Source organism: Lathyrus oleraceus, unplaced genomic scaffold (assembly GCF_024323335.1).
Source record: "Lathyrus oleraceus cultivar Zhongwan6 unplaced genomic scaffold, CAAS_Psat_ZW6_1.0 chrUn0449, whole genome shotgun sequence".
Classification (NCBI taxonomy): Eukaryota; Viridiplantae; Streptophyta; class Magnoliopsida; order Fabales; family Fabaceae; genus Lathyrus; species Lathyrus oleraceus.
The window spans coordinates 22,482-40,163 of record NW_026112840.1 but is presented as its reverse complement, the minus strand read 5'-3'; the positions used below and the strand labels follow the sequence as shown (position 1 = coordinate 40,163).

The following is a 17,682-nucleotide window of genomic DNA, read 5'->3' as shown; positions in this document are numbered from 1 at the left end:
AAAGGTCAATGTCACTCTTTTATGCTTATAACATCATGTGTTGGTATAATTTCGTCTTTTTGTTTACTCTAAAATGTTACTCTTTTTATTTTCCAAAATTATTTTGAAGTGATAACTAACTTATTCGTCCGAATCTTTGTAGGAAGGTATGTACGCTCTTGTCATGAATAGATCAAAATGAGTCTTGAGGTCATTACAAGTAATGTTCTTCTATTGCTTCTTTTCATTTGATTTTTACAATAAATGCAAAGTGATTGTTTTGTTACAAGTAGTAAATACTGCACAAATCCATAACAAATATTGAGCAGTTTCTCGCACTTTCTTTTTTATATTATACCGATAACGGTTGTATTGTGTTTTGATTTCACTGTTTCTTTTGGTCATATTTGATAGGGAGAGCCAGCCGTTGAGGTTACAAATGAAGGTTTTGATGCTGCAGGGCATACAGTTGGTACATCTTTAAAGGTCGTGTTCAAACTTAGGAAGGTTCTCAACCCCAAGAGTGTGATCAAACCAACATCACTAGCTAAAGATTATTTTGAATCCATAACTAACTTGATCGTCCGATACTTTGTAGATACCACACCTTTGCTATGACCATGTCAGTCTTGAAGTCCTTAGAGGTAATGTTCTTCTGTTTGCCTATTTTAATTTGGTTTGATTTGTTTGTGCTCAACAAATTATTCAGGTTCATTCGTTGATTTCATTTATTAACGTACAAGTTTTATAAAGTCGTGAAACCTTTTCTTGACTTGAACTTTTTTTCAGATATTATTCAGGTCTTTTATGGACTATGCAATGATTAAATGATCTTATTCTTTGTCACATCGGGGGTTATCTCACTTTAGTGAGATTGAGTTGGGTCACTTCTTATTTTATCGCTTTTATTTATTTTACTTGTCTTGCTTTAATTTATTTAATTTATGTCCACACTTTACTTTATTTAATTTCTCATTGGCGATCAGTGGCATAAAAACCTTTGAGTTCTTTCTCTCCTTCACAATTGTGCAAAATTTCAGGTTTTCTCCTTCTTCCTCTCTCTCAAACCATTTTTCTACTTCTTCTTTCTCTCGTTTTCGCTCTTAACTGTTTTTTTCACTAACTATAACATTTTTATTTTTGAAGCTATGGTGGGAGGTGGTGGCAGTAATTCTGATATCTCCTTTGCCGGCACTTTCGCCAGTAGTGCTTTCTCTGCATGTTTCGCTGAGGTACATATATGCATGTCGCTATATATTTATTCCCTTTTCTTTAGGTTTTCATTAGATTGGGAATTCTCTTTACTTTGTAATCTGTTTTTGTTATCATCTTGTTGCGTAAAAACTATTATGTAGCACTGACACATCTTAAAACAGCGCCTCTATGTTTCAGACACTTGCACAGATATTTATTTTTAAAATTATTATCTGTGTCGCTGTGTTAGTGTCGATACACTTGCACAGATACTTATTTTTTTAAATTATTATCGGTGTCTCTATGTTAGTGTCTATTCATGTTCAGGGAGTCAGTGCTTAGTAGTGTGAAACCGGTTTGGGTTTTTGAATTTGAACTTATTGTTTTTAGTTGTGTATTAAAGGATACTACTTAATTGTGTTTTGACTGTGATGGACTTTGATTTGTGTGTTTTTAATGTTCTGGGAATTTGTGCTTTTGTTGTGGCATACGATGTTGATGTCATTTAGATAATAACTAACAACTTTTATTCATTTCAATTGACTCTGTTAGGTACGTTGTTTTATTTCCCCAATGTTATTTTGAATCCATCCATCTGTTACTATTGTTGTGTCGTGATGAGTAGGATCAAACTCCTTCAGGTAAAGTAACTAGAAATAGAATGGCATTTAGTATGTGTGGTTAACTATGACTTCCTAACCGTATCTTGTTCTTTTTCCTTTTTCACAGACTTGTTGGTCACCACCATCTTCCTTCCTTACATTACACTTCCTTCCAATCCCCATCCTCTCTCCTCAATTTCTCAAGGTGATTCTCTCTCTCTATTCTTAATTTCATATCTTCAATCTAATTTCATAGCTTCAGTTGTTTCTTGATAGAAAAACCAAAAAAAAAACCTATTTTTTCTGTTCTAAAATACCTCAATGCATGCAATTCTGTGTAATTGATTCAATTACTGTTCGTGTAACCGCCATGGGGAAAATTGATAAGCCCTTTTCGTTGCTTTCAATTCATTGAGAGATCTTGCGGAACTAATTGAGTTTTCGTTTTAATTCGTTAAGAGATCTATTGAATCCTGATTTTTTGTATTTTTTTTGTTCAATTCTTTGGTACTCGAATTTGCATTGAATAGGATATCCATATTGATGAACTGTCGTAATCAACGCCGAACGTGTGAAGTGTTTATTTGATTTTAGTAATGCTGACCAATGCTGACGTTATGAGCTCTGTAGCACCGACGCGTAAGTTTTATTCAGTCTTTTTTTGAAATTATTACTAGTTTCGATGTGTATGGGTTGGTGTTGGTGTTGTGTCGGTGTCTCTGTATTTGTCTTCGTGTTTGACTTTGGTCGTAACAGTGGCAGTGATGCGATCCCAATTGCAGTTGTGATGTTGTTGCATAAATCTCTAAAACCTTTATATTGTGGTTGGTGACCGTAATTTAGAACAATGTGCATAATATTTTATTAGCCTTTTGGATTGGATTCACAGCCGGTCTTAGGTAATTACAATGGCTGATGCGGTCGCAACTGTAATTACATTGTTGTTGTAGACATCTCTAAAATCTTTATATTATGGTTGTAACTTATCAATGTGTATTATATGGTTAGTCTTTTGGGTTGGCTCTAGTGATGGGATTGCAATTGCATTTGGAATGTTGTTGCAGAGATCTTTTAAACATATTTATATTGCAATTGTAAATGTAGTTATGACTGTAGTCTGTAAAAATGTGTATAACATCTGATTAGTTTTTTGGATTAAGCTATCCTCGTAAATTTAAGTCATAACAGCGGCCTAAAACCTTAATGTTGAAGCTACGACTACAATTGCTGACAGTAGTTTAGAACAATGTGTGTAATAGCATTAGCGAATAGAATCAATAAAAATTTGAATTTTTTTTTTCTGAAGGTTTTTGGAAGAAACAACATGGGTAGCAAGGCACCAAGTTGGTCTGACCAATGGGGAAATGGTGGGCTTGGCAGCGACGAGTATGAGGACGATGTGATGGTGAAGAAGAATAATAAGAGCAACGGAAGTGGCAAGATGGAAGATGCAAAAGCTATGGCGTCGGTTAGTATGGGCAAAGCGAAAACAGTTGCAATCGTCGGTGCTGACAAAGCTAAGTCAGCTGCTGTGGTAGGTGCTCAGAAGGTGAAGAGTGGAACCTCTGCCGGATTCAAATGGATCAAGAATCAGTGTCAGAAAAAGAAGTAAGAACAAAAAAACTCACTCATTTGCTTGGACTTTGGACAGTTTCATATCATGTCTATGTTAAATACACCATTGGTGCTCAACTATAGTTTTTATTGATTTGGTTTTTAATTTGGAGTACAGAAGTTCATAATAGCTTTGTTTTCTATGTTTCTGGATTTATAATCATAGATAAATTTTACAGTTTTACTTTTATATTATTTGTGCCACAGTGTTCATATTTCAGAAGTGTAAACTTTTAATTTTGTTTGAAATCGTGATTTCCGTTTTTGATTTGGTTCTCACAATATAGATAATGCATTCATAGAAAGTAAGTTACTTTAACTTGTTGGTATCTTCCAAAGGTAACTAGAAATAGGATGTTTGGTTTAGTAGGACTTTCTCATTGTATCTTGTTCTTTTTCCTCTTTCAAAAGACTTCCCATAAAGGTCAATGCCACTCTTTTATGCTTATAACATCATGCATTTTTATAATTCCGTCGTTTTGTTTACTCTAAAATGTTACTCTTTTTATTTCCCAAAATTATTTTGGAGTGATAACCAACTTGTTCGTTCGAGTCTTTGTAGGAAGGTATGTACGCTCTTGACATGAATAGATCAAAATGAGTCTTGTGGTCATTACAAGTAATGTTCTTCTATGGCCTCTTTCATTTGGTTTTTAGAATGTATGCTAAGTGATTGTTTTGTTACAAATAGTAAATACTGCACAAATCTATAATAAATATTGGACTGTTTCTGGCACTTTTTTTTTTATATTAATCGGGTAAGGGTTGTATTGTGTTTTGATTTCACTGTTTTTTTTGGTCATATTTGATAGGAAGAGCCAACAGTTGAGGTTACAAATGAAGGTGTTGATGCTGCAGGGCATACAATTGGTACATCTTTGGAGGTCATTTCCAACTTAGGAAGGTTCTCAACCCCAAGAGTGTGATCAAACCAACATCACTAGCTAAAGATTATTTTGAATCCATAACTAACTTGATCGTCCGAAACTTTGTAGGTACCACACCTTTGCTATGATCATGTCAGTCTTGAGGCCCTTAGAGGTAATGTTCTTATGTTTGTATGGAGGTTTAAGAATTGGGTTATACGAGCCTGTGAGTATTGACTGTGTCTCAAAGATTGTTTATTTATTTGAGTTCATATATCTACTTTTTAGCGTATGTAATCTGATTGTTTGAATTATTTGGGATATTTAACAGGTTAAGAATTTGTATGTTGGGAAAGACCATGTTGGAGATGCTCCATTGGTGAAAAAAATTCTCGCTGCATTAACAACTGGTAAATCCAATTATATTTCTCCTAAAGCTCTCAATACATAATGCGTAATCATGATACTGAAACCTGTTTGATTTTTCTTTATCAACAGGTGCTGCTGTAGCAATTGCAGTGGCAAATCCTACCGATCTTGTCAAAGTTAGACTTCAAGCAGAAGGAAAATTCCCTCCTGGCGTGCCAAGGTGCTACACTGGATCATTGAATGCTTATTCAACAATTGTGAAACAGGTATTTTCCTTTAACCTTCTATGATTTGTGAAAGATAAAGATGATTTTAGTCCTTTTCTAAGATCCAAACTCATAATTAGTCTTGTTTAATCTCTATCAAACAATCAGGAGGGAGTCAGAACACTTTGGACTGGCATTGGCCCCAATGTCGCAAGAAATGCTATCATTAATGCTGCTGAGCTAGCCAGTTATGATCAAGTGAAAGAGGTAATGTAAAAGATACTAAACTGCGTTTTTGAGTTAAATTTTGCTATTACTCCAATTTCATTTATTTTAATAGCCTGTTTTTTTTCCTTCTACTGCAGACCATTTTGAAAATTCCAGGCTTCACCGATAACGTTGTTACACATCTTCTTTGGGCGGGTTTTTTTGCAGTGTGTATTGGCTCCCCAGTTGACGTGGTAATTTATCAGTGTTTACTTGTGAATATCAATGTTTGATTGTGCACTTTTTATTGTCTCATCATGTTATCTATAGTGTGTTAACTATATGTACTACATTCAGTTGCTTGGTGAGCTTCTAAACTATGCAGTTTTGCCTTTTCCCTAATTCAATTTTTCGAATTTTCTTCTTCAGGTGAAGTCAAGAATGACGGGAGATCCTAGTTACAAAAGCACCATTGGTTGTTTCGTCAAAACATTAAAAAATGATGTATGGTTTTTTCTGCTATTATTACTTTTCCCTTTTCTTTATTTAAGCATTAATTGTATAAAACAAAATACTTCACAGAACTTGATCATATCAAATTGATAAGAGGTGGGTGCTTGGAGTATTATCTGCAACCATTGCAAATTGAACTAGCTAAAGATTATTTTGAATCCATAACTAACTTGATCGTCCGATACTTTGTAGGTACCACACCTTTGCTATGATCATGTCAGTCTTGAGGCCCTTAGAGGTAATGTTCTTATGTTTGCCTCTTTTAATTTTGTTTGATTTGTTTGTGCCCAACAAATTATTCAGGTTCATTCGTTGATTTCGTTTATTAATATGTACAAGTTTTATAAAAACGTGAAGCCTTTTCTTGACTTGAACATTTTTTCAGATATTATTCAGTTTTTTTTGAACTATGCAATGATTAATTCAATATTTCTTCCATATTAAATCTCGCTGCTTTACTTCACTTGTTTAGTTTATTTTTTCTGAATTTATAGTAATTTGTGACCTTTTTCATGAGATATAGAAAGTGATGCAGGGATCCTTTGATTTGGAAGCATAATTCGGTCTGCACCCCAGCTATTTTTCATATAGAGTTTCATGCATTACATTAGATTAAATCACATAAATTTGTTAAATAATCTGAAGAACCTACACCTCCGATCAAAGGTGTGTCCAATGTCAGACACGTGTTGGTTTTTGTTTCTGACACTGACTTACCACATTTAAATTATTATTTTTTTTAAATTAATACTGGTGTTGACGTGTCATTCTCGTGTCCCATGCTCGTATTGTATAAAAAAATTTGAAATCCATAATATGAAATTTCCAATGCCTTGTTCTGGTCATTGTTATCAATATGTGGTAAATGTGTCTTTAATAGATATTGATGTACATCAACTTGAAAATTGGCATATTGTTTATAATTCATTTCAGATCCTAGTAATTTTCAACTATGACTACCAAAATCTTTTTATTGGGACTTTTAGGTAAAAAGTCATCTTGCATATGTTCTGATTTGTACAAATTTGCTGAAGTGGTTTTCCTTCAAATGTGGTTGCAGGGATTTGTCATCGTCTCAGTTTTATTCGATACAACATCTTGCCCTCATACATCCTAACAAAATGGGGTAGCCGGACGTAAAAATATGCATCTTGTAGAAACCGTTTGGACCCTACTTCTCTATGGTAATGTTCCATTCTGGTTCTGGAGGATATTATGCTAATATGGCATGTTACCTTATAAACCTCATGCCCTCGTCTGCCCTTAACAACAATATCCCTCACTTAATTTTGTTATTTCCTTATTCCCCCTTCACCCAATTCCTCCTCGTTTCTTCGAGTCTACAATATTTGTTAAAGTAAATGCTCGTGACGGCGACGGTACCGGTGATCATCCATGGTTCTCTTTCTCTCTCTTCCAGGTTACTCCTACCCTATCTCATATCGAAACATTGGGGACAATGTTCGGTTTAAGTGTGGGAGGAGATTTTTATCGTTTTTTATTGCTTTTCTTTATTTTTAGTATGTTTTGAGCGTTTTTTGTTGTTTGCTTTTCCTTTCAATAAAATAACATGTGTTTGACGAGTCATCTGTGTAGTGTATCCGTATTTCTCCTATTTCTTTAACCTTACCAAAAAAAAATTGTGAGCAAAGAAAACAGTGCATCTTGAATATTCAGGCTATAAGACAGGTTTATGACGGGATGTAAAAGACTTGGGAAAACGTTTTTTAAAAATCGGTATTGTCTTAATAGCGTAGGCTTCATGATTATAAGAGTCGATCCCGACACCCCATGTGTTGTGGTCCCAATTTTTTTTACAAATAAGTCCTTAAGTAGTTTATCCTTGCAGTCAGCTCCGGCTTAAGCATGCTCTACGTAGGGGACCGATGAAAATAAGTGAATGATCACAAAATATATATATATATATATATATATATATATATATATATATATATATATATATATATATATATATATATAAAAGAATATGCCTATTGTTGGTTGGTTCAGAGGTATCTGGTGCTGAACTTGGTAGGGTGGATTACGATCCAATCCCCCACAACTGCAAATTGGGTTAAATAAAGGGGTTACACCAACTTATGTACCAGAGCCCCATATATATATATATATAAGAATATGCCTATTGTTGGTTGGTTCAGAGGTATCTGGTGCTGAACTTGGAAGGGTGGATTACGATCCAATCCCCCACAACTGCAAATTGGGTTAAATAAAGGGGTTACACCAACTTATGTACCAGAGCCCCATATATATATATATATAAGAATATGCCTATTGTTGGTTGGTTCAGAGGTATCTGGTGCTGAACTTGGAAGGGTGGATTACGATCCAATCCCCCACAACTGCAAATTGGGTTAAATAAAGGGGTTACACCAACTTATGTACCAGAGCCCCATGCTTAGAAAAAATATATATATATATATATATAAGAATATGCCTATTGTTGGTTGGTTCAGAGGTATCTGGTGCTGAACTTGGTAGGGTGGATTACGATCCAATCCCCCACAACTGCAAATTGGGTTAAATAAATGGGTTACACCAACTTATGTACCAGAGTCCCATGCTTAAGATCATAGTCACTAACCGGTCACTTTACTATGAGTATGTACGGATAACGGGCTTAATGTGATTGCACTTGAATGAAAAGGACTTTAAGAAAACGAAAAGAAGCCTACGACCGCATTACCCCACCATAAGTCTTTTTGCCTTGAATTAAGTCTAGTTGATATTGTTTTTTTTGCATAAACTATAAAGTGTTTTGTTTGAGGACAAACAAAGGTTTACGTGTGGGAGAATTTGATCACACTGAATCACACCGTATTTTTGACTCGGATTTCACATGTTTATTAGGACTTTATTATCATTTTGTTTGTATTATGCTCTCTTTTATGTTGTTTTCAGATATTTAGCTCTTTCGGGACCCTTTTCGAAGAAACGAAGCAAAAAAACCAAAAATGAGGGTTTTTCGGCAAATATTGTACACATGGCGTTGCACATGGCGGCCGCTATAGGAGAAGCCATGACTCATCAGCCCTTAACCAGGAGGTAATCCGTCACATCGGGGGGTTATCTCACTTTAGTGAGATTGAGTTGGGTCACTTCTTATTTTATCGCTTTTATTTATTTTACTTGTCTTGCTTTAAGTTATTTAATTTATGTCCACACTTTACTTTATTTAATTTCTCATTGGCGATCAGTGGCATAAAAACCTTTCAGTTCTTTCTCTCCTTCCCAATTGTGCAAAATTTCAGGTTTTCTCCTTCTTCCTCTCTCTCAAACCATTTTTCTACTTCTTCTTTCTCTCGATTTCGCTCTTAACTGTTTTTTTCACTAACTATAATATTTTTACTTTTGAAGCTATGGTGGGAGGTGGTGGCAGTAATTCTGATATCTCCTTTGCCGGCACTTTCGCCAGTAGTGCTTTCTCTGCATGTTTCGCTGAGGTACATATATGCATGTCGCTATATATTTATTCCCTTTTCTTTAGGTTTTCATTAGATTGGGAATTCTCTTTACTTTGTTATCATCTTGTTGTGTAAAAACTATCATGTAGCACTGACACATCTTAAAACAGCGCCTCTATGTTTCAGACACTTGCACAAATATTTATTTTTTAAAATTATTATCTGTGTCGCTGTGTTAGTGTCGATACACTTGCACAGATACTTATTTTTTTAAATTATTATCGGTGTCTCTATGTTAGTGTCTATTCATGTTCAGGGAGTCGGTGCTTAGTAGTGTGAAACCGGTTTGGGTTTTTGAATTTGAACCTATTGTTTTTTGTTGTGTATTAAAGGATACTACTTAATTGTGTTTTGACTGTGATGGACTTTGATTTGTGTGTTTTTAATGTTCTGGGAATTTGTGCTTTTGTTGTGGCATACGATGTTGACGGGTTGTTGTAATCGGAGAAAATTATGTAAACGTAACCTCACGTGTCTTGTGTTGTATCAGACATGGACGCATCTTGGACCTTAAGTGTTGGTGTTACATAGATCTATAGTAGTGGGTCAGAAAATTGGATGAACTAGTGAATGTGATTTTTTTGTAGTTATCTAAGTTGCATTTTTTTTCTTTTACTTTGATTATTACTACCCTTTTGATTGGTCAGAGTTAAGTTGAATATGAGTTGGTGTGCAAATTTGTTTTTGATGATAAGCTTTTCATGAAGGTTGGCTCAATTTGTGGTTGAGCGTATCCAATTGCTAGTGGTTAGTCTTAGTGGGTGTTTGGATTGACATTGAGTTTGGCAGAAGCACGAGATTTTGGCAAAACCTAAAATTTGGAGATTCAATAGAATTATAGTTCTGCTGTGACTTCTCAAACTCACTGTGATTCCAAACATGTATAGGCACATAGGAAATGTTTTTGTCAAGGGCTCTTATGTTATTAAAGGATTTTGCTTTACACTCATGGCTGTTATTTTCAAGATGTAATGTTGATTAATTACGATTGGTCTATGCTCGGTGATTTGTAGTTGCAGATCTTGGAATTGGATGTTGGGATAAATCGATTGTTTTGTTGAAAGTCTTAATTATCTGTTTGGGAGGAAATTTTTTGAAAATGCTGTATTTGATATTCACTGACTGAATCAGCAGCGAAGAATGGCACAATAGTTGAATAGTTTTCTATAAATTTTCCCATGCAACAATTTTCGATTTATTCACAAATTTTCCTTGTTTAAGGAGATCGATTCAGCTTATCATATATACACTATGCTGTTTTGCATCTTCCGTTTGCTTGTTAGATGTCATGTTGTAGTGCTTTTTCAAGAATTCGTTCTAACGTATATTGAATATTACATCCTCAAATTTATCTTTGATATAGATATGTACTATTCCTCTGGACACTGCCAAAGTTAGGCTTCAGCTTCAAAAGCAAGCTGTAGCTGGTGACACGATAAACTTACCTAAATATAAGGGCAATGCTGGGAACAGTTGGAACCATTGCCAGGGAAGAGGGTCTTTCAGCGCTCTGGAAGGGAATTGTGCCAGGGTTACACCGTCAATGTTTGTATGGAGGTTTAAGAATTGGGTTATACGAGCCTGTGAGTATTGACTGTGTCTCAAAGATTGTTTATTTATTTGAGTTCATATATCTACTTTTTAACGTATGCAATCTGATTGTTTGAATTATTTGGGATATTTAACAGGTTAAGAATTTGTATGTTGGGAAAGACCATGTTGGAGATGCTCCATTGGTGAAAAAAATTCTCGCTGCATTAACAATTGGTAAATCCAATTATATTTCTCCTAAAGCTCTCAATACATAATGCGTAATCATGATACTGAAACCTGTTTGATTTTTCTTTATCAACAGGTGCTGCTAGCAATTGCAGTGGCAAATCCTACCGATCTTGTCAAAGTTAGACTTCAAGCAGAAGGAAAATTGCCTCCTGGCGTGCCAAGGCGCTACACTGGATCATTGAATGCTTATTCAACAATTGTGAAACAGGTATTTTCCTTTAACCTTCTATGATTTGTGAATGATAAAGATGATTTTTGTCCTTTTCTATGATCCAAACTCATAATTAGTCTTGTTTAATCTCTATCAAACAATCAGGAGGGAGTCAGAGCACTTTGGACTGGCATTGGCCCCAATGTCGCAAGAAATGCTATCATTAATGCTGCTGAGCTAGCCAGCTATGATCAAGTGAAAGAGGTAATGTAAAAGATACTAAACTGCGTTTTTGAGTTAAATTTTGCTATTACTCCAATTTCATTTATTTTAATAGCCTGTTTTTTTTCCTTCTACTGCAGACCATTTTGAAAATTCCAGGCTTCACCGATAACGTTGTTACACATCTTCTTTCTGGTCTTGGGCGGGTTTTTTTGCAGTCTGTATTGGCTCCCCAGTTGACGTGGTAATTTATCAGTGTTTACTTGTGAATATCAATGTTTGATTGTGCACTTTTTATTGTCTCATCATGTTATCTATAGTGTGTTAACTATATGTACTACATTCAGTTGCTTGGTGAGCTTCTAAACTATGCAGTTTTGCCTTTTCCCTAATTCAATTTTTCGAATTTTCTTCTTCAGGTGAAGTCAAGAATGACGGGAGATCCTAGTTACAAAAGCACCATTGATTGTTTCGTCAAAACATTAAAAAATGATGTATGGTTTTTTCTGCTATTATTACTTTTCCCTTTTCTTTATTTAAGCATTAATTGTATAAAACAAAATACTTCACAGAACTTGATCATATCAAATTGATAAGAGGTGGGTGCTTGGAGTATTATCTGCAACCATTGCAAATTGAACTAACACGATTTGAACTTTCAGTTTTCATGGCATCTTTAAACATTCTCATTTCTCACGCCTGCTTATATGCTAACATAAAACTGTTCACTTTCATTTCTACGTTACATAATATGCTTTTTTTTCTTTGCATAACTCTCTGTTGTGGAAGTGGTGAAGGAATTCTCCAATAACTTATGTTTTAATTGGAGAAATATTGAAATCGGTATGTCATTTGATTGGTTTTGCAGGGACCTTTAGCCTTTTATAAGGGATTCATACCAAATTTCGGACGGCTAGGATCTTGGAATGTGATCATGTTTTTAACTCTAGAACAGGTATGACTTGAGTACTTTGTGATAGATCCAAAATTTGGATCAAAATAAAATAACAATTTTTAATTTAATCAAAACCAAACATGAGTCCAACTGTTGTTATGAACGTACCCAAGCATTGATAGTGACATTTATGTGTTAATTGACTATGTTCTTTGTTCTAACATACATTCTCACAATTAACCTACAAATTTTGCTGTTTTAATTCCTATGTTTTTTGTTTTGACGCAGACTAAAAAGTTTGTCAAAAGCTTGGAATCGGCCTAAGCTCAACTAAGCAAGAGTAGAATTTTATGAGAATGGTCTCAGGTGGTGGTGCTAACAGAAATCACAGGAAAATAAAACTTTTCCAGTTAACGTGGTAAATTATTTCTTAAATTCTCCTTTCTAAGAACACATGAACGCTATTTTTTGGATTCTGAGATACATCAAAGAGAATATTCCAGTTGAAATAACATCTATCGAATAAATTTCAGACGAAAGACCTTGGTAAACTCCTATATTTTTTGGGTATTGAGGTAGTCAAATCTAAAGATGATATGGTAATTTCTCCGGGGAAATATGTTATGGATACTTTTGAAGAAACAAGTTTGTAGAATGCTAAACCAGTTAATACTCTTATGGATTCAAGTGTTAAAATTCTACCTAATCAGGGGGAGCTTCTATATGAATTAAGGATGTATAGGATATTAGTTGGAAAGTTAAATTATCTCACAGTCACATGTCCCAACATTTCTTTTTCGGTTAGTGTGGTGAAGTAGTTCTTAAATTCTCCTTTCTAAGAACACATGAACGCTATTTTTTGGATTCTAAGATACATTAAAGGTTCTCCAGGAAAATGTCTCATTTATGAAAATAAAGGACATACTCAGATAGTTGGATATCCTAACGCTGATTGGGAAAACTCACCCATTGTTCGACGATTTACCTCTGAGTATTGTTTATTTGTTGAAGGAAACCTAATATCCTATAAAAGAAAGAAACATAATGTAGTTGCAAGATCAAGTGCTGAGGTAGAATATAAGGTTATGACACTAGTAACATGTGAGGTTGGTTGAATCAACTGCTCAAAGAACTTCAATTTGAAAAAATAAGACCATGACCCTTATTTGTGATAACCAAGTTCCATTACGTATTGTTTTGAATCCAGGTTTCATGAGAGGAACAAACATTGTCAGAGAGAAGATAGAATCAAACGACATTGTCACAAGTTTTGTCAACTCTAATGATCAATTGGTATGTGTTTACAAAATTCCAACGAGATCCTAAAACTAATTATATATGTGGCAAGCTTAGTGCATTTAGCTTATATGTTCAAATTTGAGGGGGAGTGTTAATATTTGTATAGAGAATATTCCATTGAATATTTCTTAACCTATCTAGAATATAATAGAATATACCATTGCATATTCCTTATGTAATTAATATAATATACCGTATAATACAATCTTCGTAATGTTATTCAGACATATTGTATATTCAAATGTCCCTCAATCTCATATTTCAACAATTTGTCTATGAAATTGTGAAGTTCTCATGATTTGTTGGAGGATGTCTAAGGTAGTATGTTCTTTTTTTTTACTAATATTATTTTGAATTTACAATTAATATTTTTTTTTCTTCCTTTGCAAGATTTAAAACAATGCATGTGTGTAGTTTTTTCTTAAAATATGATGATGCTCATTATATGAATTTTTGTTGCTTTTAACTACTTCTCTTTTATAATTTGTATTAGTATAATACTACAAATATTTGTTTACAAAATCAGTGAATTTGTTTTCGTCTACGCGATTTCTTTGTGCTATCTACCTATGTCCACTAAATTATGGATTTTGAAACAATACCTAAGTGCATGTATAATAAAGCTATTCACTAAGAGATTGCACAACAATGTTTATAACATAACATTTTTTTTTTATGAATTCTACTTTGCAAGTTGTCTCGTAGACTATTTGTAAAAAAAAAAACTATAATTAATATAGATAATGCATTCATAGAAAGTAAATTTTGTTGGTATCATCCAAAGGTAACTATAAATACTATGTTTGGTTAGGTAGGACTTTCTATCTGTATGTTGTTCTTTTTCATTTTTCAAAGACTTCCCATAAAGGTCAATGTCACTCTTTTATGCTTATAACATCATGTGTTGTTATAATTTCGTCTTTTTGTTTACTCTAAAATGTTACTCTTTTTATTTTCCAAAATTATTTTGAAGTGATAACTAACTTGTTCGTCCGAATCTTTGTAGGAAGGTATGTACGCTCTTGTCATGAATAGATTAAAATGAGTCTTGAGGTCATTATATGTAATGTTCTTCTATTGCTTCTTTTCATTTGGTTTTTACAATAAATGCAAAGTGATTGTTTTGTTACAAGTAGTAAATACTGCACAAATCCATAACAAATATTGAGCAGTTTCTCGCACTTTCTTTTTTATATTATACTGATAAGGGTTGTATTGTGTTTTGATTTCACTGTTTCTTTTGGTCATATTTGATAGGGAGAGCCAGCCGTTGAGGTTACAAATGAAGGTTTTGATGCTGCAGGGCATACAATTGGTACATCTTTAGAGGTCGTGTTCAAACTTAGGAAGGTTCTCAACCCCAAGAGTGTGATCAAACCAACATCACTAGCTAAAGATTATTTTGAATCCATAACTAACTTGATCATCCGATACTTTGTAGATACCACACCTTTGCTATGACCATGTCAGTCTTGAAGTCCTTAGAGGTAATGTTCTTCTGTTTGCCTATTTTAATTTGGTTTGATTTGTTTGTGCTCAACAAATTATTCAGGTTCATTCGTTGATTTCATTTATTAATGTACAAGTTTTATAAAATCCTGAAGCCTTTTCTTGACTTGAACTTTTTTCCAGATATTATTCAGGTCTTTTTTGGACTATGCAATGATTAAATGAGCTTATTCTTTGTCTAAATTCAATATTTCTTCCATATTAAATTTGGCTGCCTTAGTTCACTTGTTCAGGTTATTTTTCCTGAATTTATTGTAATTGGTGATCGGTTCCATGAGAATAGAAAGTGATGCAGGGAACCTTTGATTTGGAAGTATAATTGGGTCTGCATCCCAGGTATTTTTCATATAGAGTTTCATGTATTTGTTTAGATTATATCACATAAATTTGTTAATTGATTTGTAGTACCTACACCTCCAATCAAAGGTGTGTCCAAAGTCAGGCACGTGTTGGTTCCTGACACTTCCTGACACTGACACATCCACATTCAATTGATTAATTTTTTCAAATTATTACTGGTGTTGACGTGTCACTGTCGTGTCTCATGTCCGTATTGTATAGGTTAATTTATTAATTAGTGCATAAAGAAAAGTTTGAAATCCATAATATGAAATTTCCAGTGCCTTGTTCTGGTCATTGTTATCCATATGTGGTAACTCTGTCTTTAATAGATATTGATGTACATCAACTTGAAGAATTGCATATGGTTTATAATTCATTTCAGATCCCAGTAATTTCCAACTATGACTACCAAAATCTTTTTATTATTACTTCAATGTGGTTACAATATGTAGGTCAAAAGTTATCCTGCATATTTTCTGATTTGTACTAATTTGCTGAAGTGGTTTTCCTTCAAATGTGGTTGCAGGGATTTGTCATTGTCTCAGCTTTACTCGATACAACATTGCTGCAGTTCATTTAAAATTATCCATCTCCTTCTGCAATCTATAAGAAAAATTGCACGGTTGACTTAATATACCCTTGTTATGGTTTTATGGATAATCTTTCTCAATATTTGAATATGCAATTGTAAACTTGTCATGATCTGCGGGAGAATATCTAAAATACTATGTTCTTTTATTTACAATATTATTTTGAATTCATAACTTGACCGTCGGAGTTTTTGCAGGTACCACACCTTTGCCGTGTCATGCTATGTTCATGAGTATGATGAAACAGAAAGGAAATGGTAGGAAGTTTGGTTTGCTGTGATCGGTTCCATGAGATATAGAAAGTGATGCAGGGACGCCTTTGATCATGCTCAACAAGCTGCTAGAGTGTTCAAGAACAGAAGCAGCCTGCGGCCTACCCTATTGGAAGCACCATCCGTTCCTCAACCCAACTACGAGTGGATGAGTGTCATTGACTCGAGGGTCTGCTGGAACATTGGAAATGGGCAGAGGGTGAAAATGTTGGGTGACAACTGGTTCCTGGGTCAGGCTGAGCTTGAAGTGTGGAGTCATGCCTCAACCCTAGTGATTCGGTTGATCGAAGATGACGCAAACAATGGAAATTGTGAGTTATTCTTCATCTATTTAATGCTGATTAAGAAACAAAAGATAGAGTTCTTAGATGATGAGATTCCTCACATGATCACACTATCGTCACCTCATCGTACTCCCTCACCACTGCAGAAAACACGCTTACGGTTAATGAATGAAATTATTGATGCGGTTAATGTAGTATTTGTTTCGAAGATTTTAAGGTTGGTGTCTGTCTGCCATGTTTGCATATGTTTCATAAGGATTGTATTCAAGATTGGTTGAATGTAGGCAATTCTTGTCGTTTGTGTAGGTTTCAATTGAACTGAAACAGTTACGTATGGATGTTTTCCATTCTAGTAAAAACAAGTTAGATGCAGAATTCTAGTAAAAACAGTTACGTTGTATTTCTGTTGTTTTTGTTTTTACTTATGTTGATGGTAAGTTACTGTAATACTAAATATGGTTCAATCAGAATTAGCTAATTTTGTGGAATAACTCTTTCTATAGTGGTTGGCTTGTTCTTCTTGTATATCAATATCCTATGATACATGTGAGTCGTAACTTTACTCAATACTAAATTGAATATTCATTTGATAACCATATTTTCTGTCTTGTTTATTTTATTTCTCATTTTTCTCTAATAATCTTTTTCTCAATCTTTGATGTGTTCTCTTCTGATGGACTCACCACATTCATCACCATGTTCTCAGATTTCATTTACGTCACCCCCAGCGGCACCAAAACCTAATAAAAAACGAAAGATACAGTTTTTAGATGATGAGATTCCTCACATGATCACACTATCGTCACCTCATCATACTTCCTCACCACCGCAGAAAACACGCTTACGGTGGTTAATGGATGAAATTATTTAGCTTGGTGAGATGCGATTAGAACTGTTTCGTCTCATCAACAACACTCAAGAAGCCATGGATGCTGAAAGAATGAGGAAAATCGCAATCTTGATGTCATTTAGATAATAACTAACAACTTTTTATTCATTTCAATTGATTCTGATAGGTACGTTGTTTTATTTCCCCAATGTTATTTTGAATCCATCCATCTGTTACTATTGTTGTGTCGTGATGAGTAGGATCAAACTCCTTCATGTAAAGTAACTAGAAATAGAATGGCATTTAGTATGTGTGGTTAACTATGACTTCCTAACCGTATCTTGTTCTTTTTCCTTTTTCACAGACTTGTTGGTCACCACCATCTTCCTTCCTTACATTACACTTCCTTCCAATCCCCATCCTCTCTCCTCAATTTCTCAAGGTGATTCTCTCTCTCTATTCTTAATTTCATATC

At 34.3% G+C, this 17,682-nt stretch overlaps 1 protein-coding gene and 1 pseudogene across 6 annotated transcripts in view; both read left to right on the top strand.

Annotated features, from left to right (window-relative positions):
* Positions 1–17,682, top strand: part of LOC127114242 (mitochondrial uncoupling protein 1) — a 42,452-nt gene that overhangs the window by 13,923 nt on the left and 10,847 nt on the right. The window contains exons 1-13 of one of the 6 annotated variants that reach the window (XM_051046560.1): positions 1,126–1,211; positions 1,726–1,814; positions 1,903–1,980; positions 3,082–3,383; positions 4,202–4,273; positions 4,385–4,481; positions 4,587–4,665; positions 4,754–4,890; positions 4,999–5,097; positions 5,196–5,291; positions 5,467–5,541; positions 5,743–5,788; positions 6,611–7,388. In XM_051046560.1, the coding sequence (XP_050902517.1) occupies positions 1,791–1,814; positions 1,903–1,980; positions 3,082–3,383; positions 4,202–4,273; positions 4,385–4,481; positions 4,587–4,665; positions 4,754–4,890; positions 4,999–5,097; positions 5,196–5,291; positions 5,467–5,541; positions 5,743–5,788; positions 6,611–6,690 (1,185 nt within the window). In that variant the 5' untranslated portion in view covers positions 1,126–1,211; positions 1,726–1,790 and the 3' untranslated portion in view covers positions 6,691–7,388. Of the gene's footprint in view, positions 1–1,125; positions 1,212–1,725; positions 1,815–1,902; positions 1,981–3,081; positions 3,384–4,201; positions 4,274–4,384; positions 4,482–4,586; positions 4,666–4,753; positions 4,891–4,998; positions 5,098–5,195; positions 5,292–5,466; positions 5,542–5,742; positions 5,789–6,610; positions 7,462–17,682 lie in introns of those variants that run through there. The other 5 variants (XM_051046562.1, XM_051046564.1, XM_051046561.1 and 2 more) reach the window with 5 other exon arrangements.
* LOC127114246 (mitochondrial uncoupling protein 1-like) lies at positions 7,584–17,645 on the top strand (annotated as a pseudogene).